The 26,946-nt window shown below is 41.5% G+C and overlaps 1 protein-coding gene across 1 annotated transcript; it reads left to right on the plus strand.

The window, feature by feature from the left end:
* Positions 1–4,948: 4,948 nt before the first annotated feature.
* Positions 4,949–15,798, plus strand: LOC136170335 (uncharacterized). Its single transcript, XM_065938488.1, has 3 exons — positions 4,949–4,971; positions 13,704–13,785; positions 14,724–15,798. Exons 1-3 carry the CDS (start codon positions 4,949–4,951, stop codon positions 15,453–15,455), a joined length of 837 nt encoding a protein of 278 aa, XP_065794560.1. The 3' UTR covers positions 15,456–15,798.
* Positions 15,799–26,946: the final 11,148 nt, after the last annotated feature.

Here is a 26,946-nt window from a genome sequence, read left to right on the forward strand (position 1 = left end):
GGATTAATCTCAAAAATATACAAGCAACTCCTGCAGCTCAATTCCAGAAAAATAAGTGACCCAATCAAAAAATGGGCCAAAGAACTAAACAGACATTTCTCCAAAGAAGACATAAAGATGGCTAACAAACACATGAAAAGATGCTCAACATCACTCATTGTTAGAGAAATGCAAATCAAAACCACAATGAGGTACCATTACACATCAGTCATGATGGCTGCTATCCAAACGTCTACAAACAATAAATGCTGGAGAGGGTGTGGAGAAAAGGGAACCCTCTTACACTGTTGGTGGGAATGCAAATTAGTACAGCCACTATGGAGAGCAGTGTGGAGATTCCTTAAAAAACTGGAAATAGAACTGCCATATGACCCAGCAATACCACTTCTGGGCATACACACTGAGGAAACCAGATCTGAAAGAGACACGTGCACCCCAATGTTCATTGCAGCATTGTTTATAATAGCCAGGACATGGAAGCAACCTAGATGCCCATCAGCAGACAAATGGATAAGGAAGTTGTGGTACATATACACCATAGAATATTACTCAGCTGTTAAAAAGAATTCATTTGAATCAGTTCTAATGAGATGGACGAAACTGGAGCCCATTATACAGAGTGAAGTAAGCCAGATAGATAAAGAACATTACAGCATACTAACACATATATATGCAATTTTAAAAGATGGTAATGATAACCCTATATGCAAAAAAGAAAAAGAGACTCAGAAGTACAGAACAGACTTTTGAACTCTGTGGGAGAAGGTGAGGGTGGGATGTTTTGAAAGAACAGCATGTATATTATCTATGGTGAAACAGACCACCAGCTCAGGTGGGATGCATGAGACAAGTGCTCGAGCCTGGTGCACTGGGAGGACCCAGAGGAGTCGGGTGGAGAGGGAGGTGGGAGGGGGTATCGGGATGGGGAATACGTGTAACTCTATGGCTGATTCTTGTCAATATATGACAAAACCCACTGAAATGTTGTGAAGTAATTAGCCTCCAACTAATAAAAAAAAAAATTAAAAAAAAAAAGAAAATTGCTACAGGAGTAGATCTTAACTGTTCTCACCACAAAAAAAAGAAAAGGTATTTATATGATTTGATAACAGTACTCATATTACAGTATGTCAGTGTATCAAATCAGTATCTTGTACATCTTACACAATGCTGTCATCACTTATACCAGAATAAAACTGGAAGGGGAAAAAGAAAGAACCACTTCTGTATTGATTATCTCCATTCTTTACTGCAACTGTGTATGCCAAAGTCATTACTTATCTCTTCAAACTAAATTCTTCCCTCTCATCTCTAACCATCCATTGTTAGATTTACCTCCCACTAGATTTACTAAAAGTTCTTCACTCACTTCGCAAGTGGTTTGGTCCTGAGCATGACTTTTGTCCTGCACTCAACACCTTTTTGTGGGTTCTCTTCTAACTTTGTTTCTGCACCTGTTTCCAGCTGAGAGCTGAAGGTCCTCTGCATCTCTCTCTTGACTGGACCAGCATACAACCCCATTTAAAATATTCCATGGATTCTTGGTCACTTCACAGCTTCGTACTTGAATAGTCCTGATTTTAAGTCATGCAATAGTTTCTCTGAAAAGCTTTAGGTACAGCTTTCTAAGGAAACAAAACCTTGTGCACACCAGAACCCAGGAGAAAAGAACATCGACCTGAAAAGAGACTGACCCAGACTTGCCATTGAGTGTTCAGGAGTCTCTGGCAGAGGCATGGGTTGGCGGTGGCCTGCTGCAGGGTCGGGGGCACTGAATGCAGTTGTGCCTGCATGGGACCTATTGAAGGAGGTCACCATTATCTTCATTGCCCTCCACCAGAGTTTGGCCTCAAGTCAAACTACAGGGAGGGAACACAGCCCTGCCCATCAATAGAAAATCCATCAGAACAAGACCCAGTTTTCCCCTCAGTCTCTGCCATCAGGAAGCTTCCATAAGCCTCTTATCCTTCTCCATCAGAGGGCAGACAGACTGAAAATCATAATCACAGAAAGCTAACCAATCTGATCACATGGACCACAGACTTGTCTAACTCTATGAAACAATGAGCCATGCCATATAGGGCCCCTCAAGATGGAAGCGTCATGGTGGAGAGTTCTGACAAAACATGGTCCACTGGAGAAGGGAATGGCAATCCACTTCAGTATTCTTGCCTTGAGAACCCCATGGACAGGATGAAAAGGCAAAAAGATAGGCTACTGAAAGATGAATTCCCCAGGCTGGTAGGTGCCCAATAAGCTACTGGAGATCAGTGAATAAATAACTCCAAAAAGAATGAAGAGACAGAACCAAAGCAAAACAAAAAACAAAAAACAAAAAACACCCAGCTGTGGATGTGACTGGTGATGGAAGTAAAGTCCCATCCTGTAAAGAGCAATATTGCATAGGAACCTGGAATGTTAGGTCCATGAATCAAGGCAAATTGGAAGTGGTCAAACAGGAGATGGCAACAGTGAACATTGACATTTTATGAATCAGCAAACTAAAGTGGACTGTAATGGGTGAATTTAACTCAGTTCAGTTCAGTCACTCAGTCGTGTCTGACTCTTTGTGACCCCATGGACCGCAACACACTAAGCCTCCCTGTCCATCACCAACTCCCAGAGTTTACCCAAACTCATGTCCATTGAGTTGGTAATGTGATCCAACCATCTCATCCTCTCTCGTCCCCTTCTCCTCCTGCCCTCAATCTTTCCCAGCATTGGGGTCTTCTCCAATGAGTCAGTTCTTCGCATCAGGTGGCCAAAGTATTGGAGTTTCAGCTTCAACATCAGTCCTTCCAATGAACACCCAAGACTGATATCCTTTAGGATGGACTGATTGGATCTCCTTGCAGTCCAAGGAACTCTCAAGAGTTTTCTCCAACACCACAGGTTAAAAGCATCAATTATTTGGCACTCAGCTTTCTATATAGTCCAACACTCACATCCATATATGACTGCTAGAAAAACCATAGCCTTGACTAGATGGACCTTTGTTGGCAAAGTAATGTCTCTGTTTTTTAATATGCTGTCTAGGTTGGTCATAACTTTCCTTCCAAGGAGTAAGTGTCTTTTAATTTCATGGCTGCAGTCACCATCTGCAGTGATTTTGTAGGCCAAAAAAATAAAGTCAGCCACTGTTTCCCCATCTATTTGCCATGAAATGATGGGACCAGATGCCATGATCTTAGTTTTCTGAATGTTGAGCTTTAAGCCAACTTTTTCACTCTCCTCTTTCACTTTCATCAAGAGGCTCTTTAATTCTTCTTCACTTTTTGCTATAAGGGTGGTGTCATCTGCATATCTGAGGTTATTGGTATTTCTCCTGGCTGTCTTGATTCCAGCTTGTGCTTCATCCAGCCCAGCATTTCTCATGATGTACTCTGCATATAAGTTAAATAAGCAGGGTGACAATATACAGCCTTAACATACTCCTTTCCTGCTTTGGACTCAGATGACCATTATATCTACTACCATGGCAAGAATCCTTTGGAAGAAATGGAGTAGCCATCATAGTCAACAAAAGAGTCTGAAATGCAATACTTGGATGCAACCTGAAAAATGACAAAATGATCTCTGTTTGTTTCCAAGGCAAACCACTCAATATCACAGTAATCCAAGTCTACACCCCAACGAGTAACACTGAAGAAGCTGAAGTTGAATGGTTCTATGAAGACCTACAAGACTTTCTAGAGTTAACATCCAAAAAAAAATGTCCTTTTCATTATTGGGAACTGTAATGCAAAAGTAGAAATTCAAGAAACACCTGGAGTAACAGGCAAATTTGACCTTGAAGTACAGAATGAAGCAGGTGAAAGGCTAAAAGAGTTTTGCCAAGAGAACACACTGATCATAGCAAACACCCTTTTCCAACAACACAAGAAAAGGCTCTACACATGAATATCACCAGATGGTCAATACTGAAATCAGATTGATTATATTCTTTACAGCCAAAGATGGAGAAGCTCTATACAGCCAGCAAAAACAAAACTGGAAGCTGACTGTAGCACAGATCATAAACTCCTTATTGATAAATTCAGACTTCGTTGAAGAAAGTAGGGAAAACCACTACTCCATTCAGGTATGACCTAAATCAAATCCCTTACTATTATACAGTAGAAGTGACAAATAGATTCAAAAGAGTAGATCTGATAGACAGATTGCCTGAAGAACTATGGACAGAGCTTCATGACATTGTACAGATGAAGTGATCAAGACTATTTCCAGGAAAAAGAAATTCAAAAAGGCAAAATGGTTGTCTGAGGAGGTCTTACAAATAGCTGAGAAGGGAAGGGAAGCAAAAAGCAAAGGAGAAAAGGAAAGATATACTCATTTGAATGCAAAGTTCCAAAGAATAGCAAGGACAGATAAGAAAGCCTTCCTCAGTGATCAATGCAAAGAAATAGAGGAAAAGAATAGAATGGGAAAAACTAGATATTTCCTCAAGAAAATTAGAGATAGGGAACATTTCATGCAAAGATGGGCACAATGAAGGACATAAATGGTCTGGACTTAACAGAAGCAGATGATATTCAGAAGAGGCAGCAAGAATACACAGAAGAACTATACTAAAAAGATCATGACCCAGATCACCATGATGGTATGATCATTCACCTAGAGCCAGACATCCTGGAATGTGAAGTCAAGTGGGCCTTAGAAAGCATCACTATGAACAAAGCTAATGGAGGTGATAGAATTCCAGTTGAGCTATGTCAAATCCTAAAAGATGATGCTGTGAAAGTGCTGCACTAAATATGGGAGCAATTTTGGAAAACTCAGCAGTGGCTACAGGACTGGAAAAGGTCAGTTTTCATTCCAATCGCAAAGAAAGGCAATGCCAAAGAATGTTCAAACTACCACACAATCGTACTCATCTCACACACTAGCAAAGTAATGCTCAAAATTATCCAAGCCAGGCTTCAACAGTACATGAACCATGAACTCGTAGATGTACAAGCTGGATTTAGAAAAGTAAGAGGAACCTAGGTCAAACTGTCAACATCTGCTGGATCATAAAAAAGGCAAGAGAGCTCCAGGAAAACATCTACATCTGTGCTATTGACTACTGCATAGACTTTGTGTGGATCACAACAAACTGTGGAAAATTCTTAAAGCGATGGGAATACCAGATCACCTTACCTGCCTCCTGCAGGTCAAGAAGCAACAGTTAGAACTGTACACGAAAGAACAGACTGTTTCCAAATCAGGAAATGTTGTATATTGTCACCCTGCTTATTTAACTTATATGCAGAGTACATCATGTGAAATATCGGGCTGTATAAAGCACAAGCTGGAATCAAGACAGCCAGGAGAAATATCAATAACCTCAATATGCAGATGACACCACACTTATGTCAGAAAGTGAAGAAGAACTAAAGAGCCTCTTGATGAAAGTGAAAGAGGAGAGTGAAAAAGTTGGCTTAAAACTCAACATTCAGAAAACTAAGATCACGGCATCTGGTCCTATCACTTCATGGCAAATAGACAGGGAAATAATGAAAACAGTGACAGACTTTATTTTGGGGGGCTCCAAAATCACTGCAAATGGTGACTGCAGTCATGAAATTAAAAGACACTTGCTCCTTGGAAGAAAAGCTATGACCAAACTAGACAGCATATTAAAAAGCAGAGATATTACTTTGTCAACAAAGGTCCATCTAGTCGAAGCTATTGTTCTTCTAGCAGTCATGTATGGATGTGAGAGTTGGACTATAAAGATAGCTGAATGCTATTGAATTGATGCCTTTGAACTGCGGTGTTGGAGAAGACTCTTGAGAGTCCCTTGGACTGCAAGGAGATCCAGCCAGTCCATCCTAAAGGAAATCAGTCCTGAATATTTACTGGAAGGACTGATGCTGAAACTCCAATACTTTGGCCACCTGATGTGAAGAACTAACTCATTTGAAAAGACCCTGATGCTTGGAAAGATTGAAGGCAGGAGGAGAAGGGGACGACAGAGGATGAGTTGGTTGGATGGCATCACCGACTCAATGGACGTAAGTTTGGGTAAGCTCCGGGAGTTGGTGATGTACAGGGAAACCTTCTGTGCTGCAGTCCATGGGGTTGCAAAGAATCAGACACGACTGAGTGACTGAACCAACTTCTAAGGAATAATAATTAAAAAGCATCTAAACAGTTTCATTGTTTTACAGATAACAGGAAATGTAACTTGACCTCTAAACTTAGGGGAAACTATTTGCTAACTTTGAAATACCAGCTTCCAAATGCTTTCTTCTATCTTTATATCTAAGAATTATTCTAGAAATTCATTCATAATTATAAAATTCCTTTTATAGCTATGTATTCTTTGATGTAAACTAGGAACACATAGGGGGATTCCTGGTGGCTCTGGTAAAGAATCCACCTTCAACGCAGGAGCTGCAGGAGACATTGATTTGATCCCTGTGTAGGGAAGATCCCCAGGAGGAGGGTGACAACCCACTCCAGATTCTTGCCTGTGGAATCCCCATGGACAGAAGAGCCTGATGGGCTACAATCCATGGGGTCTCAAAGAGTCAGACAGGACCAAAGCGACTTAACACACATGCACACATGAGTTCATGGAACTAAAGTTGTCTGTTATATTTAAAGGCAGGTAGTCTGTGAACTAACAGTATTAAATTCACGGCAGACAATATATTTTGCTTACTTAAAAATAAATCAATACAACCATCACATACATATGCTTGAATAAACTTGGTCGATTATTCAGCCATCTCTCTGTGAATATCTAAGCAGTTTTAAACAGTCACTCTCAAGTGTTCTCTAATATTCTCACTCACTTCCTAATTTCCAAGTATATATAATTTTTTTGGTCTAAGTCTTGATACGTGTGTTGCAAAGATATATGTGGAGGAAGCAGGGAGAAGTCTCCAAAATACAGATTTCTTTCTTATGGGAAAGAGTGGAAGCTATAAAACTATTTTTTTGTTTGTTTGTTACATAGTTTTGAGAGTAGTGTTGCACAGTTTGTCTGTTGAATGAATTTCAACTATAGTTGGTTTCTTCATATGACACTTAAAGATGCTTATCAGCTCAGGACAGAACTGCTCTTGGTTATAATTCAGCCATTAAAATCTTAGAAGAACTAAAGCTTGTTTTTGACATTACTATTTCTCACAGTCTTGATTTTTTTCTCTTTTCATGTCGACTGACCATTATCTGTGTTGTTGTTGTTGTTGTTTACTATGTCCTTCCAGAAATACCCTTAACCTATTCAGGACCCCAAGATTTATACATATTTCTTTATTCAGAAAGTATAATTTGGAAAGTTTTAAATACCTTTTGACTTACTGATAACACTCATAATATTACCTTCTACTGCAGGCTGTTGAATTTAACAAATGACCCAAGACTTCACCTAAAATATTGTAAATCTAAGAAAGTAATCTCAGGTTTTAGTGAAGGGATTTGAGGATGGGGTAGGAGGTAAAGGAACTCTACCATGTATAGATACTAGAGCTAATCTCAAAACTACAACTTGGTGGCTCAGATGGAAAAAATCCTGCCTGCAGTGCAGGAGACCTGGATTCAATCCTTGGGTCAGGGAAGATCTCCTGCAGAAGAGAATGGCAATCCACTCCAGCATTCTTGCCTGGAGAATTCCATGGACAGAGGAGCCTGGTGGGTTACAGTCCATTGAGTCGCAAAGAGTGGGACATGACTGAGCATCTGACACTTTCACTTTACAACTAGTAGCACACAAGACTGTTTAAGGATAATACTTCTCAGGAATTAATGTCACTCCAAGCACATTTTTCATGTCTCATGAAAAGATATAGATCATTAAACCATGTAAAAAGATTTTAAATCTCTCAATTTAATGTCACACTAATTTCATTTGTGAAATGAGGGTAAACATTTAGACATGAAGTATATATTATGAAATGATGAACATTTAATGAGTGGCCTTAAAGTGCCATGTTGCATAAATGGTAAGAAGACATTAACCTATGTTAAACAAAATACTAACCTAAAGTTTGTTTGCTTAATTAAGAAAGCATTTGTCTTCTCCAGATCTGTCTTCCTTTTTTTCCCACTTCTTTTTCTTGCTATAAGCCTAATCTCATAAAATAGAAGCGCGTTCTCAGTAAAATGAAAGCAAATGGCTTATGATAGAAAATGGAAAATAATGAAATAAAAAGTTAAAATACTTTATGCTTCTTTGCTGATACAGCACATTATATTTTATATATATATCTGGGTAAATACTGCTGGCTCACTTCAGAGTGCTTACATGAGTGTGGAGCAGAAGTCCAGGTGCCTCTTCCAGCTTTGGAGGCTTCCAGCAGTCTTTGGTTTATGACCGCATCTGTGTCTCAGTATTCACAATGACTCCTCCACCTCTGGGGTGGGGTGTGTAATCTCCATCTGCCTCACTCTTATGAGGATTTAGGATTTAGGACATTTAGAGCCCATCTGAATAATGCAATATAATCTCCCTATCTTAAGATTCTTCATTTAAAAGACCCTTTTCTGTTTTGATATACAAGGTTTCAGGGATTGGGATATGGGTAGCTTTTGCAGGGAGACAGTGGGCACATGGAGGAATTATTTTTTTTAATGTATTTTTTTATTGAAGGATAATTGCTTTACAGAATTTTGTTGTTTTCTGTCAAACCTCAACGTGGATAAAGCTCGCCAGAGAGACATATATTGTTTAATCTCCCAATTCCATCTGGAACAATAGCCCCATGTTTCTGTAATAGAATCTTAGTTGTTTTCCTCCAATTTCTACAACTTTCCCCACTTCTCAACAGTCATTCTTATTTGTGTTAATAGGAGGATAGAAGGGATAAAGGTACCACCTTAGTCTTTTTCTCTGAACTGGAGAAGGTAAGAGTGATGTGCACAGAGTTGCATCCCTGACATACATCCCCTCTTCTTTGCTAAAAGAATCCCATTTTGATTCTAAAGATGATGTACCTGATCCCAGACAGAGAATCATGATTGTTGAAACCAATCAAAGGACTGCTGTCCTCACTCTTTCCCAGACTTCATGCAGCCACATTCAACCAGTGATACAGAGGAAATCTGCAGTGGTTAATCCAAGAAAGGTCTGTGTCTTCCCATAGCAAATTCAAGCTCTGAAAGTATGTATCCAGGGGGACAAGAGGTAGGCAAAGGGGAAGGATCCTGAAGTCAAACCATTTTGATCTAAACTGCTGCTTTTCACTGGTTAACAGTTTTGAAGTTTAGGGTTCAGGAGTGTTATGATCAAGTTACTGGCAATGAATTTCTTTTGCTTGTCTTTCTAATTGATATTAGTTTTTTTTTTTTTAAGTATTTGCATAATTTTGTGATTTTAGCTTTACTCTTCCACATTTAGTCAGGACATTCCACTTGATTTTAAATGGATGAATTTGCTACTGCTTCTGTTGAAGGCAAAAAAACAGAAACTGCATCTCCATGGTTTTACACCTCACCCAGTTTTGGAAGATGTCTATTTGAACACATGTACCTGTGATCCATAATAAAGGATATAAAGCAATTTGTTTTTGATGCTTAAAGAATTTTTAGAATGATTAGTGAAGTGAAAGTTGCTCCCTTTCTTTGCAACTCTTTTTCTTTGCCAACTCTTTGTAACCCCATGGACTATACAGTCCATGGAATTCTCCAGGCCAGAATGCTGGAGTGGATAGCCATTCCCTTCTCCAGGGGAATCTTCCAAACCCAGGGATCAAACCCAGATCTATCTCCCACATTGCAGGCAGATTCTTTACCATCTGAGCCACCAGAGAAACCCTTTTAGAATATTAAATATAATTAAAAAAATCTAGAGACGGTGCTTCCCAAGTGGCAGGTAAAGAACTTACCTGCCAATGTAGGAGATGTAAGAGATGTAGTTTCGATTCTTGGGTTGGGAAGATACTCTGGAGAAGGAAATGGCAACCCACTCCAGTATTCTTGCCTGGAGAATCACGTGGACGGAGGAGACTGGTGGGCTACAGCCCATAGGGTTGCAAAGAGTCAGACATGTCTGCAAACAGTCAGACATGGCTGAAACAATTTAGCACAGCTGCTGCTGATGCTAAGTCCCTTCAGTCACGTCCAACTCTGTGCAGTCCCATAGATGGCAGCCCACCAGGCTCCTCTGTCCCTGGGATTCTCCAGGCAAGAATACTGGAGTGAGTTGCCATTTCCTTCTCCAATTTAGCACAGAGATGGTGCTAAAACTTAAATTAGTGTCCAAACAGAAAGCTAAATTTCTGAATAATGATACAGTGCTGGATATTCATCAGGAAATATGGTGTGAGTTGTCATTTTCAGAAATAAAATCAAACACTAGTAAACAAAAGGTAAACACAAAGGTGCATTCTATAATGAAACAGTATGAAGACAGCCTAAAGGGTTGGTGTACATGTATTCTCTTCTCACATTGTCCTCCCAAAGCTGAATCAAAGCTTGGATCAAAAAATTTAATCAAACATTCCAATGATTTTGTATTATCAGTCACAAGATAGTGAAGTCTTAGTGATCTAGATTACTGCTGTTGAAATACAAGTGCTTTAGTTTGTAGAACACTGAATAATCATGTCTAATTGAACATGCTTATTTTAGTTTCTATTTCCTTTAAAACAATAAAAATCACTGAGAACTGTCTCTAATGGCAAAACATCAAGTGATGCTGATAAAGCAAAAGTGAGGCTGGGGATGTCCAGAAATTGCAAGTGAAACCCAAAAGGTTTTGCATTTGCTGTGTAAGTTGGCTGATGCGGCAAATCACATTTAATGCTGACAACTGTTCAAAATAATGATAAATGGAGACCAAAAATAAGCAGGTAAATGAAGCAAGTAAACCAGAGTCGCTGAGCTCCTAATAAATGACACAAAGTTCTGACAAAGGTTGAAAGCCTTTGAATGGTAAGAAATGTGGGACGGTGGATGGAGGAAACTGATTTACTGATCTCATGAGTTTGAATCCTGAATGTGTATATTGTTTCCACATTAATATTTTATCCTTCTAATCTACCCCAAGTTGTGTGTGAAGTGATATTAAAATACAGATTGTTTACCTTTTTGATAAATAAATATCTGAACTTAGAAATTCCTAGGCAACTCCTAGACTAGAACTAGTTTGAAAGGAAAATTGTTCAGTTTAATTTTTAAAAGAAAATTTTATAGAAAGCATTCCAAAATAATTAGCACACCCTAATGTTGTTTCCCATTCCATCCTAAAGCTACCTAAGGTTTCTAAACACTGAAGTTGGAAATCTGGTCTTAAAGGTTTTAAGATTAAAAGAGCTTTCCAAGCCTGATTGATATTGAGATAACTATTATACCTGATCCAAACACTATCTTTCACATTCATGGCAAAAATAAAGTTATTTGGAGGAGGAAATGAATGGTTTTATGTATCAATTCAGTATTACAGTAAGAATTAATGATAGTCTTTATCAATTCAGTATTATAATAAGAATTAATGATAGTCTTTCTCAGTCAGTTCTAAGTAGGCTATATTGCCAGGAGAGTATATCAGATAACACATGTGTATAATAACCATTTTAATCAGATCTATTAAAAATAACTACCCACTAGATCATGAAATGTCTATGAATACACTTGGTAAACTTTAGGTTGGTTTATCAGAATGAAAGAACATGTGCCATGAAGGAATCTGGACTGGTTTCCTCTGGCCAGAAACAGCCTGGCCCATTTGCTCTATATTGCTACACAACTATTACTGTTTTTTACATATGTCTTGATGTCAGAAATGGAGAAACAATAGAAAAGCTAACATAGGGTTGCAAAATGAATTATCAGCTTCATCAACAGAACACTGAATAGCAAGTCTAGAATTAGGCTTAGGAAACAAGGTTTATCATTGCTTCTAATAGGTATCTGTATAATTTATTTTTGTATTTTGATCTTATATTCAGCCATCTTGCCAAAAATACTAATTCTAATGATGCTCTGTAACTGACATTTACTTTTTTATGAAAATAATTCCATCAAAAAAGGTATTGACAAGTTTGGACTTGTTATTTCCCTTGACTAATTATGTATATTTTGTTCATGTCTATTTAACTTACGTACTGTTATCAGCAGATGTTACCAATAAAAAAATCAAGTAGATATGGTGATAATTGATATCTTTGCTTGTCACTAATTAAATGAGAAAACTTTCAACAGTAAACACATTTTTGTTGTAGACTATTGGTAGATAATTTAACATATTAAGAAAGTTCCTTTTCTCCCTAAATTACTAAGCAATTTAATCATGAATGGGTACTGACATCAAATATTTCTTCTATATTTTTTGAGGTAAGATTATTTTCCTTTGATCTATTACTTTAATGAATGTCATCTATAATTTTTAAATGAGCACTTTTATATTCCTATAATAGGCAAGACTCAGTCATGAGACTTAATTTTAAGTTCCTAGATTTGTTGTTTTCATATTTTGCTAAAGAGTATACAAATAATTTGATGCATGTATTGTTTCCCTTTCATATATCATCAACCAGATTTATTTTTAAGGTTATAGGTTGAGCCAGCTTACAACTGACTAATGTTTTCTTTATTTCTCATGCTCTGTAAGAGTGGTTTTTTTTTTTTAATAAATATATTTACTTATTTATTTTTGATTGTGCTGCAGCTTCATTTTTTCACAAACTTTCCTCTAGTTGTGGTGAGCGGGGGCTCTCTCTGGTTGCAGTCCTTGGGCTCCTTACTGCGGTGGTTTCTCTTGCTGTGGAGTACTGGTCTAGGGCTTGTGGGCTTCAATAGTTGCAGCACATGAGCTCAGAAGTTGTGGCTTCCTGACTCTGGAGCACAGGCTCAATTTTGTGGTACATGGGCTTATTTGCTCCATGTCATGGGAGATCTTCCCCGATCAGGGATCGAACCTCTCTCTCCTGCATTGGCAAGCAGATTATTTACCATGGAGCCTCCAGGGAAGTCCTGTAACAGTCTTTAGGATACTCATTTCTGACACTTCTTGAGGCTTGCTTTATGACCACATGCATACACAATTTTCATGTGTGCTTCTTGTATGCTTGAGAAGGTGGTTTCTCTCATTGCTGCATGCAGGGCATCATATAGGTGTATTACATTAAATTTAACTGATTTTCCTGTTCAGCATTTCATTTCTTCATTACTGTTGTGCATGCATGCGTGAGTACTTAATTGCTTCAGTCGTATCCATCCCTTAACAACACCATGGACTATATTCCATTAGGCTCCCCTGTCCATGGGATTCTTCAGGCAAGAATACTGGAGTGGGTTGCCCTTACCCTTCTCCAGGGGATCTTCTGACCCAGGGATTGAACCTGCATCACTATTGAAAGAATCTGAAAAACACCATGAAACTCCCTGGCCTGTGTAAATTTTCCACTTGCGCAGAATTTTCCGTTTGCAAAATAAGGATAGAAAAATGTAAACGGAACGTCTATAGGTTTCCCAATAACTCCACAAACAAGCCTGCTGTTTTCCGGAACCAACTGACGTCAAGCACCTGTACTCACAGATAAGATGACCCCATATGATACACATTATGTTACTTTTATGTTACTCATTCACTGTACTGGATGTGCTGACAATGTGACTTCTGCCTATAAAAGTCAGCTTACACTGCTATACGGTGCGGCTCTGCCTCCGAGGAGACTAGAGTCGCCCGGCTTGCGCAAACCGACAATAAAGCCTCTTGCATATTGCATCTGCTGGACTGTTTATTGAGTCGCGGGAGCTCCTCTCTGGAACAGAGACCTGACGTTTGGGTCTTACATTTGGGGGCTCGTCCGGGATCGAGGAGACCCCGGATTCAATACCAGACTTCAGCAGGAGGTTAAGTCCGGCCGGCAGTGAGTTTGTGTTGTCTGTTGTCCTTTGTGCTTTGTGTTTAGTACCCGTACGGTACGGGCTTAGTAGAAATTCGTGAAGTGGACCGACGGGTCATAGGCCTTCCGAATTTCAACCCTGGAGGACGCTCCGGGGGGGTTCTGAGTGGCTGGGGACGAGCAGGCCGTCCTCAACCCCGGGGGTCAACTACTTCGGCCTCTGCCCCCGTCTGATTCTTTAGTTGAACTTTGGCGCCGATACTGTGCCGCGCGGCTTCTGGTCTGCATTCTGTGTGTCTGTACTGTCTGTGTGTTGGTGTACTTTTGTGTCCCCCTTCCCTCCGGCATGGGACCCAGACTAACTACCCCCCTAAGTTTGACTCTAGAGCACTGGAAGGACGTCAAAGGACGAGCCAGTAACCTGTCAGTAGAAATCAGGAGGAAAAAGTGGCAAACCCTTTGCGGCTCCGAGTGGCCAGCCTTCAGTGTGGGATGGCCTCAGGAGGGCAGTTTTAACATTGATTGTATTTTGCAGATCAAAGAACGGGTGTTTGACAGAGGACTTCATGGACACCCTGACCAAGTCCCCTACATAATTACCTGGGAGAGTCTGGCCCAGGACCCGCCATCCTGGGTGGCACCTTTCGTGGCAGAAAAGCCGAAGATTCCCGGTGCTGATACACCCACGGCCCCACCAGCCCAGTCCCCTCTTTACCCCATTTTTGAAAAAGAAAAATCGACCGCGAAGACGAAACCAGTCATCCCGCCGGGATGAGGACGGCCGCCGCCGCCGCCGCAGGAGCGCGCTCCCCGCCCCTTCCCGCCCGCCGCCCGCTCTCCTCCCAGGCCGCCCCCGTCCGCCTCCCCTGAGGCCCGCTCCCCTGACCCCACTGGCCCAGCGGCGACCAGCGGGGAGATTAATACTTCATCCCCCATCGCCTCCAGCTTTTGCAGGCTCTGCTGACCGTAGAAGAGAGACAGAGAGTTGTCCTGGAAGCAAGAAAAAAAAACGTGCCCGGGCCCAACGGGGCCCCTACTCTCCTTCCAAATGAAGTTGATGCAGCCTTCCCCCTGACGCGTCCGGACTGGGACTACAACACCCCTGCTGGTAGGGAGCAGCTCCGTCTCTATCGCCAGGTTCTCCTTGCGGGTCTCAAGGGTGCCGGGAGGCGCCCCACCAATTTGGCCCAGGTAAGAGCAGTAACACAGGGACCGGAGGAGACCCCGGCGGCTTTCCTTGAAAGGCTCATGGAGGCATACCGTATGTATACCCCTTTCGATCCTAGTAGCCCCGAGCATAGGGGAAATGTCTCCATGGCCTTCACAGGGCAGTTGGCGCCGGACATTAGAAATAAATTACAAAGGTTAGAAGGACTTCAAGATTATAGCTTGCAGGATCTAATGAGAAAAGCAGAAAGGATTTACAATAAGAGAGAAACTCCAGGAGAAACGAGAAAAAGGCGTAACAGAGAGTTGAGCAGAATTTTGGCCACCGTAGTTCAGCCTAGGTCAGAGCCAGGAAGGAGAGATAGGTTGGGAGGCAATAGGCGACCGAAAATAGACCGTGACCAATGTGCCTACTGTAAAGAAAGAGGCCACTGGATAAAAGACTGCCCAAAGAAACCACGGGATTCGCGAAGAGAATCCTCCAAGGTCTTGTCCTTGGATGAAGATTAGGACAGTCAGGGCCAGGAGCCCCCCCCCTGAGCCCCGGGTAACATTAAAAATAGGGGGGCAGCCAGTGACCTTTATGGTGGACACAGGAGCTCAGCACTCTGTATTAACCCAGACCAACGGACCCATGAGCACCAGGACCGCGTGGGTACAAGGAGCTACAGGAGGAAAGCTGTGCCGATGGACTACTGAACGGAAGGTGCACCTGGCCTCCGGTAAGGTGACTCATTCCTTCCTCCATGTTCCGGACTGTCCGTTCCCCTTGTTGGGGAGGGGCCTTCTCTCTAAAGTCGGAGCCCAAATTCAGTTTCATGAAAAGGGGGCCTCCATTACAGGACCCGGAGGGGCCCCCTTCAAATTTTGACCATAAAGTTAGAAGATGAATACAAATTATTAGAGTCCAAAACCTTGCCAATGGGTCCCATCCAAGACTGGATACGGAAGTACCTGCTAGCCTGGGCAGAGACTGCAGGAATGGGGCTAGCAATGGGACAGCCGCCCATTGTCGTTGAATTAAAATCCTCGGCTACCCCCATTTCGGTGAAACAGTACCCCATGTCTGAGGAGGCTTACAAGGGAATCAGACCCCATATACAACGGCTCCTCAAGCTGGGCGTCCTTGAGCCCTGCAGATCAGCCTGGAACACTCCTCTACTCCCTGTCAAGAAGCCAGGTACGGGAGATTACCGGCCAGTGCAGGACTTGAGAGAAATAAACAAACGGGTAGAAGACATCCACCCGACAGTGCCGAACCCGTACAATCTGCTTAGCACCCTACCCCCTTCCCATACCTGGTATACGGTATTGGATTTAAAAGATGCCTTCTTTTGCCTGAGGCTAAGTCCACAAAGCCGACCCTTGTTCGCTTTTGAATGGCGAGATCCAGAAGCTGGCCTGTCGGGGCAGCTGACATGGACTAGACTACCGCAAGGATTCAAAAATAGCCCCACCCTGTTTGATGAAGCCCTACATCAAGACCTGGCTGCCTTTTGGACACAACACCCCGCCCTGGTGCTTCTGCAGTATGTAGATGACCTGCTGCTGGCGGCCCCCACGGAACTGGATTGCAACAAAGATGTGCATGGAACCAGGAAAGACCTCACCGACCAACCACTGGCAGACGCAGAGATCACCTGGTTTACGGATGGGAGCAGCTACCTTTTAGAGGGCGAGCGAAAAGCCGGGGCTGCAGTAGTTGACGGAGAAAACGTCGTTTGGGCCAGCACTCTGCCTCCGGGAACCTGGGCCCAAAGGGCCGAACTCATCGCCCTCACGCAGGCACTCAGGAAGGCGGAAGGTAAGAAAGCCAACATATACACTGATAGCCGGTATGCCTTCACCACGGCACATGTACATGGAGAAATATATAGAAGGAGGGGGTTGCTGACTTCAGAAGGCAGAAAAATATTAGATTTACTACAAGCCTTGTTCTTACCAAGGAAACTGGGGATAATCCATTGCCCAGGCCACCAAAAGGGAGATACACCCATTGCACGGGGAAATCGGCTGGCAGATATAACTGCTAAACAAGCGGCACTAGGCCCCCAAATACTAACCGTCTCACTCGAGTCAGCATCAAAAAAAATGATGATGATGCGGCACTTGTTTATAGTAAAGCAGACCTAGACTTCCTTCAAGGATTGGGGCGGACTATGACAAGGTCCATAACAGATGGATATACCAAGGGAAAACAGTGATGCCTCAAAGCACTGCCAAGAGACTTTTGACTCACCTGCATAGACTGACCCACTTGGGAAAAAGAAAGATGGCTGACCTCCTAAATGAAAATAAATTAGACTATTACATCCCTCAGAGAGACTTACTGATACAACAAATTGTAAACGGTTGTGAGGCCTGTGCAAAAGTAAACGCTGGCAGACTAAAACTCCCCTCCGGAGTTCGAGCCAGGGGGCATAGGCCTGGAGTCCACTGGGAAGTGGATTTCACCGAGATTAAACCAGGCCTATATAATAACAAGTATTTGCTAGTGTTCATAGATACCTTCTCAGGATGGGTAGAAGCATATCCCACAAAGAAAGAAACAGCTCAAGTTGTGGTCAAGAAGCTCCTTGAAGAAATTTTTCCCTGATTAGGCTTACCTAAGGTACTCGGGTCAGATAACGGTCCGGCCTTTGTCTCCCAGGTAAGTCAGTTGGTGGCCAAATCATTGGGGATTGATTGGAAGTTACATTGTGCCTACAGACCCCAGAGTTCAGGACAGGTAGAAAGGATGAATAGAACAATTAAAGAGACCTTAACCAAATTAACGCTGGAGACTGGCACTAGAGACTGGGTTCAACTCCTACCACTGGCTTTATATCGAGCCAGAAATACCCCCGGCCCACACGGGCTCACCCCGTTTAAAATCATCTATGGAAGCCCCCCGCCAGCTACATCCTTCTTTGACCCTGATGTCCTTGCGACTTCCCCTACCCTGCAGGCCCACCTACAGGCTCTGCAGCTGGTGCAACAAAAAATTTGAAAGTCCGTATCAGCCGCATACCGTGTGGATAACCCTGTCTCCTGTCCCCACCCCTTTAAGATCGGTGACACAGTGTTGGTGCGGAGACATCAAACCAAGACTTTGGAACCTCGCTGGAAGGGACCCTACACCGTCCTGTTGACCACTCCTACCGCACTAAAGGTAGACGGGATTGCAGCATGGATACACGCTTCCCACGTAAAAGCTGCACCCGGCCGCTGCTGCGAGGAAATGCCAGAACACGGATGGAAACTCCACCGCACTCAAAATCCTCTAAAGCTAAGACTTTCTCACTTATAATAATTCTGCTATTTGTCCGGGGCGTCTTGCCCTCGGTTCAGGAGGGCAGGAGCCCCCACCAGGTGTACCGTATCACCTGGAGAGTTTTCAACACAGAAACCGGAGAGACAGCAACTGAGACTACCGGTGTAGCCCCAGTCTCCATGTATTTCCCCAGTTTGACTGTAGATCTGTGTGACATAGTGGGAGAAAGCTGGGATCCCAACCCCCAAGAGCCCTTCCCTGGATATGGATGCTTACACCCCGGGTGGCGGGTAAAAACCCGAGCACTTGACTTTTATGTATGTCCGGGTCACTCACGGACCCGTCCTAAAGTCCAGAGGTGCGGAGGGCCCCCAGACGGATACTGCAAGGCCTGGGGATGTGAAACAACAAGATCCCTAAGTTTTAAGATTAAAACTAATGACAAAGAAAAGGGGGGAATGAAAGAATCTGAAAAACACCATGAAACTCCCTGGCCTGTGTAAATTTTCCACTTGCGCAGAATTTTCCGTTTGCAAAATAAGGATAGAAAAATGTAAACGGAACGTCTATAGGTTTCCCAATAACTCCACAAACAAGCCTGCTGTTTTCCGGAACCAACTGACGTCAAGCACCTGTACTCACAGATAAGATGACCCCATATGATACACATTATGTTACTTTTATGTTACTCATTCACTGTACTGGATGTGCTGACAATGTGACTTCTGCCTATAAAAGTCAGCTTACACTGCTATACGGTGCGGCTCTGCCTCCGAGGAGACTAGAGTCGCCCGGCTTGCGCAAACCGACAATAAAGCCTCTTGCATATTGCATCTGCTGGACTGTTTATTGAGTCGCGGGAGCTCCTCTCTGGAACAGAGACCTGACGTTTGGGTCTTACACTATTGTTGTACTGATTTTTTGAAAGTGATTCTTGGCATGACTGTAACAATGAATTTGGCAGCTTTCCCTTGTGATTCTATCAATTATATCTTAACATATTTTGATTTCACTAGATGTATTCAGAATTGGAATTATATTACTTTGGTGAGTGGAACATTTTATCACTGTGGTTTATCCCTTACTCTTATAAAGTTCATTGTGAGTTAAGCTTCATACTTGGGTGTGAGGTGTATTGGAGATACAGATTGCTACAGTATGGTGGTGACAACTCAATATACAACTTTGTTGTCATTTCTTGAGGGAATAGTAAAGAGGGAAAGAAGAGGCACTCTAGTTTCTGCCTGGAAGGGATTAATTTCATTTCTGCCCATATTTCATTGGTAAGAATGAGCCACATGGCCATTGAGGGTCCATTCAGGCTCTGTCCCATGTCATTCTCCCTGGATCTGGGAGAGAGAGAAATTCCACCTCTGAGCTTTCTTAACTGTGAAGGTATCAGAAGAAAGATGGAACATTGTTTTTGTTCAGTCTTTCAGTCATGTCAGACTCTTTGTAACCCCATAGACTGAAGCACGCCGGGCTTCCCTGTCCTTAACCATCTCCGGAGCTTGCTTAAGCTCATGTCTATTGAGTCAGTGATGCCATCTAACCATCTCATCCTCTGTCATCCCCTTCTCCTCCTGCCTTCAGTCTTTCCCAGCATCTGAGTCTTTTCCAATAAGTCAGTTCTTTACACCAGGTGGCCAAAATATTGGAGCTTCAGCATCAGTCCTTCCAATGAATATTCAGGACTGATTTCCTTTAGGATTGACTGGTTTGATCTCCTTACTGTCCAAGGGACTCTCAAGAGTCTTCTCCTACATTACAGTTTAAAAGCATCATTTCTTCAGTGCTCAGCCTTCTTTATAATCCAACTCTCATATGCAAATGTGACTACTGGATAAACCATAGCTTTGACTAGAAGAACCTTTGTCAGCAAAGTGGTGTCTCTGCCATTTAATATGCTGTCTAGGTAGATGGAACATTATATATTGACTTTTAAAGCCTTCACCTGGAAGTAACAGACATTATTTCCACTCACATTTTATGGGCCAAATAAAGTGACATGGCTATGCATAACTTCAAGTGGAGTGAGCAAATACATTTTTGACAAGCCCGGGGAAGCAGACAGTTCAAAATACTTAGTGAACATAATTATTGATCAGCATTTAGTTAAGAAATAATGATTATATGGACTGAGAAAGTGGCAGAGATGGACATAAATGAATTCCTTTTAATGTATTTGCATGTACAAGCAACAAAATTTGCTGAATGATTAGATAATAAAATAAGTGACTTTTTCAGCATGCTGCCAAGAGGTGGGTGGTAGTGTCGATTAGAGGTATGTGGAAGAATGGGGAGAAACAGGTTTTATTGTCATTGAGGCAAAAGGGAGAAACAGCTTTATTCTTTAATTACAGAAAGTAAAGCCAAAATAATGGGTTGCATAACTCTATACATCTTTTTAGTTCACTGCATCTCCTTTTCATAGGTGGGATATGCAGAACTCTCTACAAAACTTAAGAGAAAAAAACCCTGTTCCTTAAGTAGATTTTTGAGAAAGGAGATGTTTAAAAAAGGAAAATCCCATCCACTGTGCCCAAGGCCACACCAGCATCTATTGTTTGCACTCCTAGTTCAAAGTCCACTTTTTCTGTGACTCTTTTAAGAGGCTCTTGTCAGTTTAAATTTCTTGGTTGTCAGGTACAATGGGGATGTGTTTCATCTGGCTATGTCAAGCACATCACTTTTTCCCTGTTCACAATGAAGAGAGTTCAGCTGGAAAGGCATGCTTTGGGGAAGATTTCAAACCAACTAAAATTCAACCCTACCTTTTAAATTGATTTAAATTAAGTTTGACATGAAGTATGGCATCCTGGACCATTCAAACTGCAATTGACTTTGACAGTGTTCAATTGATTACACCTTTTATTGTGATTATGCAGAGACTGTGTTGCATATTAAAACTTCCAGGATGTTAGCTATCCGAAATTTAGGACTCCTTTATCTCCAACTGCAGAGGTATATAATCTGACATTTGTCATAAAAATATTAGTTCTTCCCATTAAAAAAATCATAGACATCGCCACAATGCTTAGAAGAAAACTTTTAGTAAATTTGAATTTTTTCTTCTTTAAGTTCATATCTTACTTTCTAGCCTTATCTTTTCCCAAACTACGTAGTAGATTGACACACACCAACATCCATATGCTATTAATTTCAGCTTTATCTAGGATGAAGCAAAAAAAATAAGTGTTAGGAGAGATCCAATTCTGATTCTCTATCATCCTTTCTGGCACTCTAACCAGACTCCCTCATGTGGTAGCCCTGGAACAGTCCATCCTGATCTGTGTGTACATGTGATCCAAAACTCCACTGCTATATTTAAAATGGATAACCAACAAAGACCTACTGTATAGCACAGAAACTCTGTTCAGTGTTATGTGGCAGCCTGGATGGGAGGGGAGTTTGGAGGAGAATGGATACATATATTAATATATGTATGGCTGAGTACCTTTGCTGTCCAACTGGAACTGTTACAACATTGTTAATCAGCTATACTCCAATACAAAACAAAAAAGTTTAAAAAAAAAATTCCACCCTGATCATCAGTATTCCTTCCGGTAACTTCTTCAGAAAAGAAATTGAACTAATATAAGTCAAATATCCAGAAAACACATTCTTTAGTAAATTTTACCCAAATTGGGTCAAAATGTTACATGAGGACCATTCTCTGGGATTGGAGTATGAGGGTTTGGCTTTATCCAGTTAAAGTCACTGTCAGGAACAGAGAGCAGGAGTGTTTGAGATCAGATCCAACCTAACATGGTGGCTGAGGAAAGGGAAGAGGAGTTCCATCAAAAGTGATACCAGTACAGTAACTACATATTATTCACCATTTTATCTTTTTGCTCTTGTTTCATTGCTAAGTTGTGTCCGACTCTGTTGAGACCCAAAAGACTGTAGCTCACCAGGCTTCTGTTTCCTTGAGATTTCCCAGATGAGAATACTATAGTGGGTTGCTATTTCCTTCTCCAGGGAATCTCCCCGACCCGTGGATCAAACCCTTGTCTCCTCCATTGGCAGGCAGATTCTTTACCATTGAGTCACCTGGGAAGCACCCTCTGCCTCCACACACACAATTTTTTATCTTATTATCTAGTATTCATAGATATTCAACAAAATTTTAAAGGATAAAAGGACTGTGGTCCTTTACATTTTAAACTGGTATACTACACTAAGTAGTTTAAATTATGCAAAGGGAGAAAGATGGATAAAAGTCATAACCACTGAAAGTATATTGAACAAAACTGAAAACTTGTCTTCATCATATTTTTTCTCAGTGTACTCCCTCCTCTCTCATTTTGCTGACCAGTGTTTTCTTCATAGCTTTCATAGCTTCTCTATTCCCTTGCAAAGACTTCTTTCAGCTACATGTTTACTATTGGCTCATGAGGTGGCTTCTGTCAATTAGGAAATTTCCATTTTATCTGGAAGAATTCAGCCCTACTCAAAAGATTCCAGGATATATGACTCAATAACCGAAGAATGTGCCAGATTTCAGCCTCCACACACAGTACTAGGGTGTCTATGATGTATAGATTTGCAGTTTTCAAATGACTTAATCAGTTATACTCTCGCTTTGGCTACCTGATAAGAGGAGTATGAAAGATTTTGCAGCCAACTCAACTCTTGGTTCCCATGAAACTGAGATGCCTCACACATATTTGGTTTTCCATAACCCAAAAAAGAGAAAGAGCTGGGGGTTGCTCCTGGAAAATTTCAGAAGCTCTCTGTGATTGTGCTTTCTTTCTTCTGTTATGCTTTATTGGATGGTATGAAATAATGTTCAAAAGTAATTTTTATTAGCTTCTGGAGTGGCTCAGAGAGTAAAGAATCTGCTTGCAATGAAGGAGACCTGGGGTTCATTTCCTGGGTTGAGAAGATGCCCTCGAGTAGGGATTGGCTACCCACTCCAGTATTCTTGCCTGGAGAATTCAACGGACAGAGGAACCTGGTAGGCTACAGTCCATGGGGTCACAAAGAGTCAATTTATACTTTTGGACTTTCCTGGTGGCTCAGTAATAAAGAATCCGCCTGCAATGAGGGAGACTCAGGAGATGTAGGAGATGCGGAAGAGGTGGGTCTCATCTCTGGGTCAGGAAGATCTCCTGGAGGAGGAAATGACAACCCACTTCAGTATTCTTGCTGGGGAAATTGCATGGACAGAGGAGCCTGAAGGGCTGTAGTCCTTGGGATTGCAAAGATTCGGACCCAACTGATGATTGAGCATGAAGTATACCCTATAGCAGTGGTCCCCAACCTTTTTGGCACAAGAGACTGGTTTCATGAAAGATAATTTTTTCATGGATGTGAGGAGGGTGGGGTTTTCAGGATGACTAAAGCTTATATCATTTATTGTGCATTTTATTTCTGTTATTACATCAGCTCCCCAGACAACCACAATGGTGGGATCACTCACCTAGAGCCAGACATCCCAGAATACAAAGTCAGGTGGGCCTTAGGAAGAAAGTCTACAAACAAAGCTAGTGGAGATGATGGAAGTCCAGTTGAACTATTTCAAATCCTGAAAGATGATGCTGTGAAAATGCTGGACTCTACATGCCAGCAAATTTGGAAAATTAAGCAGTGGCCACAGGACTGGAAAAGTAAGTTTTCATTCCAATCCCAAAGAAAGGCAATGCCAAAGAATGTACAAACTACCACACAATTGCATTCATCTCACATGCGAGCAAAGCTCAAAATTCACCAAGCCAGGTTTCAACAGTACGTGAACTGTAAACTTCCAGATATTCAGGCTGATTTAGAAAAGGCAGAGGAACCAGAGATCAAATTGCCAACATCCTTAAGATCAACAAAAAAGCAAGAGAGCTCCAGAAATGCATCTACTTCTGCTATATTGACTACGACAAAGCCCTTGACTGTGTAGATCACAACAAACTGTGGAAAATTCTTCAAGAGATGAGAGTATCAGACCACATGACCTGCCTCCTGAGAAATCTGTATGCAGATAAAGAAGCAACAGTTAGGACTAGACATGAAACAATGGACTGGTTCCAAATTGGGAAAGGAGTACATCAAGGTTGCATATTGTCACCCTGCTTATTTAACTTATATACAAAATACATCATGCACAATGCCAGGCTGGATGAAGCATAAGCTGGAATCAAGATTTCAGGAAGAAATATCAATAACCTCAGATACACAGATGATGCCACTCTTATGTCAGAAAACAAAGAACTACAGAGGCTCTTGATGAAAGTGAATGAGGAGAGTGAAAAAGTCAGCTTAAAACTCAACATTTAGAAAACTAAATCATGGCATCTGGTCCCATCACTTCATGGCAAATAAATGGGGAGACAATGGAAAAAGTGACAGACATTATTTTCTTGGCCTCCAAAATCACTGCAGATGGTGATTTTAGCCATGAAATTAAGACGCATGCTCCTTGGAAGAAAAGTTATAACCAACCTAGACAGCATATTAAAACGCAGAGACATTACTTTGCCAACAAAGGTCCATCTAGTCAAAGCTATGGTTTTTCCTGTAGTTATGTATGGATGTGAGAGTTGGACTCTAAAGAAAGCTGAGCACTGAAGAATTAATGCTTTTGAACTGTGGTATTGGAGAAGACTCTTGAGGATCCCTTGGACTGCAAGGAGATCCAACCACTCCATCCTAAAGGAAATCAGTCCTGAATATTTACTGGAAGAACTGATGCTGAAGCTGAAACTCCAATACTCTGGCCACCTGATGTGCAGAACTGACTCATTGGAAAAGACCCTACCTCTGGGAAAGATTGAAGATAGGAGGAGAAGGGGACAACAGAGGATAAGATGGTTGGATGGCATCACTGACTTGATGGAGGTAAGTTTGAGCAAGCTCTGAGAGTTGGTGATGGACTGGGAAGCCTGGCGTGCTGGAGTCCGTGGGGTCGCAAAGAGTTGGACATGACTGAGCAACTGTACTGACTGACATCAGCTCCACCTCAGATCATCAGGCATTAGATCCAGCGATTGGGAACCTCTGCCCTATAGTCTTTTGTTAAAAGAAAATATATATATTGAAATATAATTGACTTACAGTGCTGTTAGTTTCAGATGTACAGAAAAGTGGTTCAATTATATAGATATATTTTTAAGAATTTTTCTATTATATGTTATCATAGGATGTTAAGTATAGTTCTCTGTGCTATACAGTAGGTCCTTGGTGGTTATCTGTTTTATATATAGTAGTCTGTTTATGTTAATCCCAAGCTCCACCCTGTACAATCTTGTGTCTTCTTCCATTTATAGGCAAATCTTGTTTTATTGTGTTTCACAAATGCTTTGATTTTTATAAATTGAAAGTTTGTGACAACCCTGCATTGACAGATGGCAGTTAGCATTACTAAGCAATAATGTATGTTTTAAGTTATATACTTTTTTAGAATAATGTTACTGCACACTTAAAAGACTGCAGGATAGTGTAGATATAATTGCTATATGCACTAGGAAAGCAAAAAAATTGTGAGAGACTTACTTTAATGTGATATTTGCTTTATCAAAGTCACGATATCTCTGAGGCATCCCTGGGTCCCATCCTGAGTAATAAACTCTTCTCCCATTGCTTCACCACTGAATATAGTACTTTGGCTAAGAGCACGGACTTGGCGTACAATTTCTATTTTGAATCTTTATTATTCCAGTTCCTAAATGTGAGTTTGAAGACTAGTTACTTAACATTTCTAAGCTTTGCTTCCTCACCTGTATAATGAGTGCAATTGTAGTACCAGACTTAGGAGTTTGTTGTGAGAATTAATGAATAATTATGCATAAGGTGTGTTTTAAAATATTTATGTATTTATTTGGCTGTGCCTAGTCTTGGTTGTGGCACATGGCATCTTAAATTGCAGCATGCAGACTCTTGGCTGGGGCATGTGGGATCTAGTTCATCACTGACCAGGGATGGAAACCAGATCTCCTGGATTGGAAGCTTGCAGTCTTAGCCACTGGAGCATCAGGAAGATCCTAAGGTGTTTAAAATTGTGTTCATAGTTATTAGTATTATTTACTACAACCACCATCGCCAACACATCTACTGCTGATACTACTACAGCTACTACAATTACTATGATCATCATCTTATTATAGACGGGACGTGTTCACACTAGCCTTCTGTTGAATTCGACCTCTGCTCTCTGTTCTAGTCTGACTCCAAATTATATTTGCAGAATATTTTGTCCCTGACTTTTTAAGCTCAAATAAGGTTAGATTTTTAAGAAATTATCACTCAAACTTGATTACCCTAGCAAAATATGTGTCTTGGTTTTTGTCCTCTTCACTGTGGTACATAAAATTCCCTATCAAATATGCATACAACTCATTTTAGGCTATCATAACTGTATTTGAGAATGACTTATAATTCAACACCATTTTCTGAGGAACAAATAAAGTCTGGATAACTTAAAATGAAAAAGTGAGATAAGATTTGGGCGGATATGAAAAAGCTTTCACTATCAGATAATGGTTGCACGCGTGCATGCTCAGTCTCTCGAGTTCAGTCATTTCTGACTCTTTGCAACCCTATGAATTGTAGCCTGCCAGGCTCCTCTTTCCATGGGATTTCCCAGCAAAAATACTGGAGTGGGTTGTCAATTTCTCCTCTAAGGGATCTCCCCAATCCAGGGATCAAACCCACATCTCTTGCGCTTCCTTACATTGGCAGGTGGATTCTTTACCACTGAGCTAACTGGGAAGGCCCAGAGAAAGGCTAGGAATGTGTCAAAAGCTAACATGGTCTAAC

This window comes from Muntiacus reevesi, chromosome 6 (assembly GCF_963930625.1).
Source record: "Muntiacus reevesi chromosome 6, mMunRee1.1, whole genome shotgun sequence".
In the NCBI taxonomy this organism is placed as follows: Eukaryota; Metazoa; Chordata; class Mammalia; order Artiodactyla; family Cervidae; genus Muntiacus; species Muntiacus reevesi.

Coding starts and splice junctions, on each gene's coding strand:
- LOC136170335 (XM_065938488.1), top strand. CDS start 4,949: ATGTACAAGCTGGATTTAGAAAA. Junction 4,972..13,703: donor TACAAGCTGGATTTAGAAAA/GTAAGAGGAACC, acceptor TCTCTGGAACAG/AGACCTGACGTTTGGGTCTT. Junction 13,786..14,723: donor ATACCAGACTTCAGCAGGAG/GTTAAGTCCGGC, acceptor CATCGCCTCCAG/CTTTTGCAGGCTCTGCTGAC.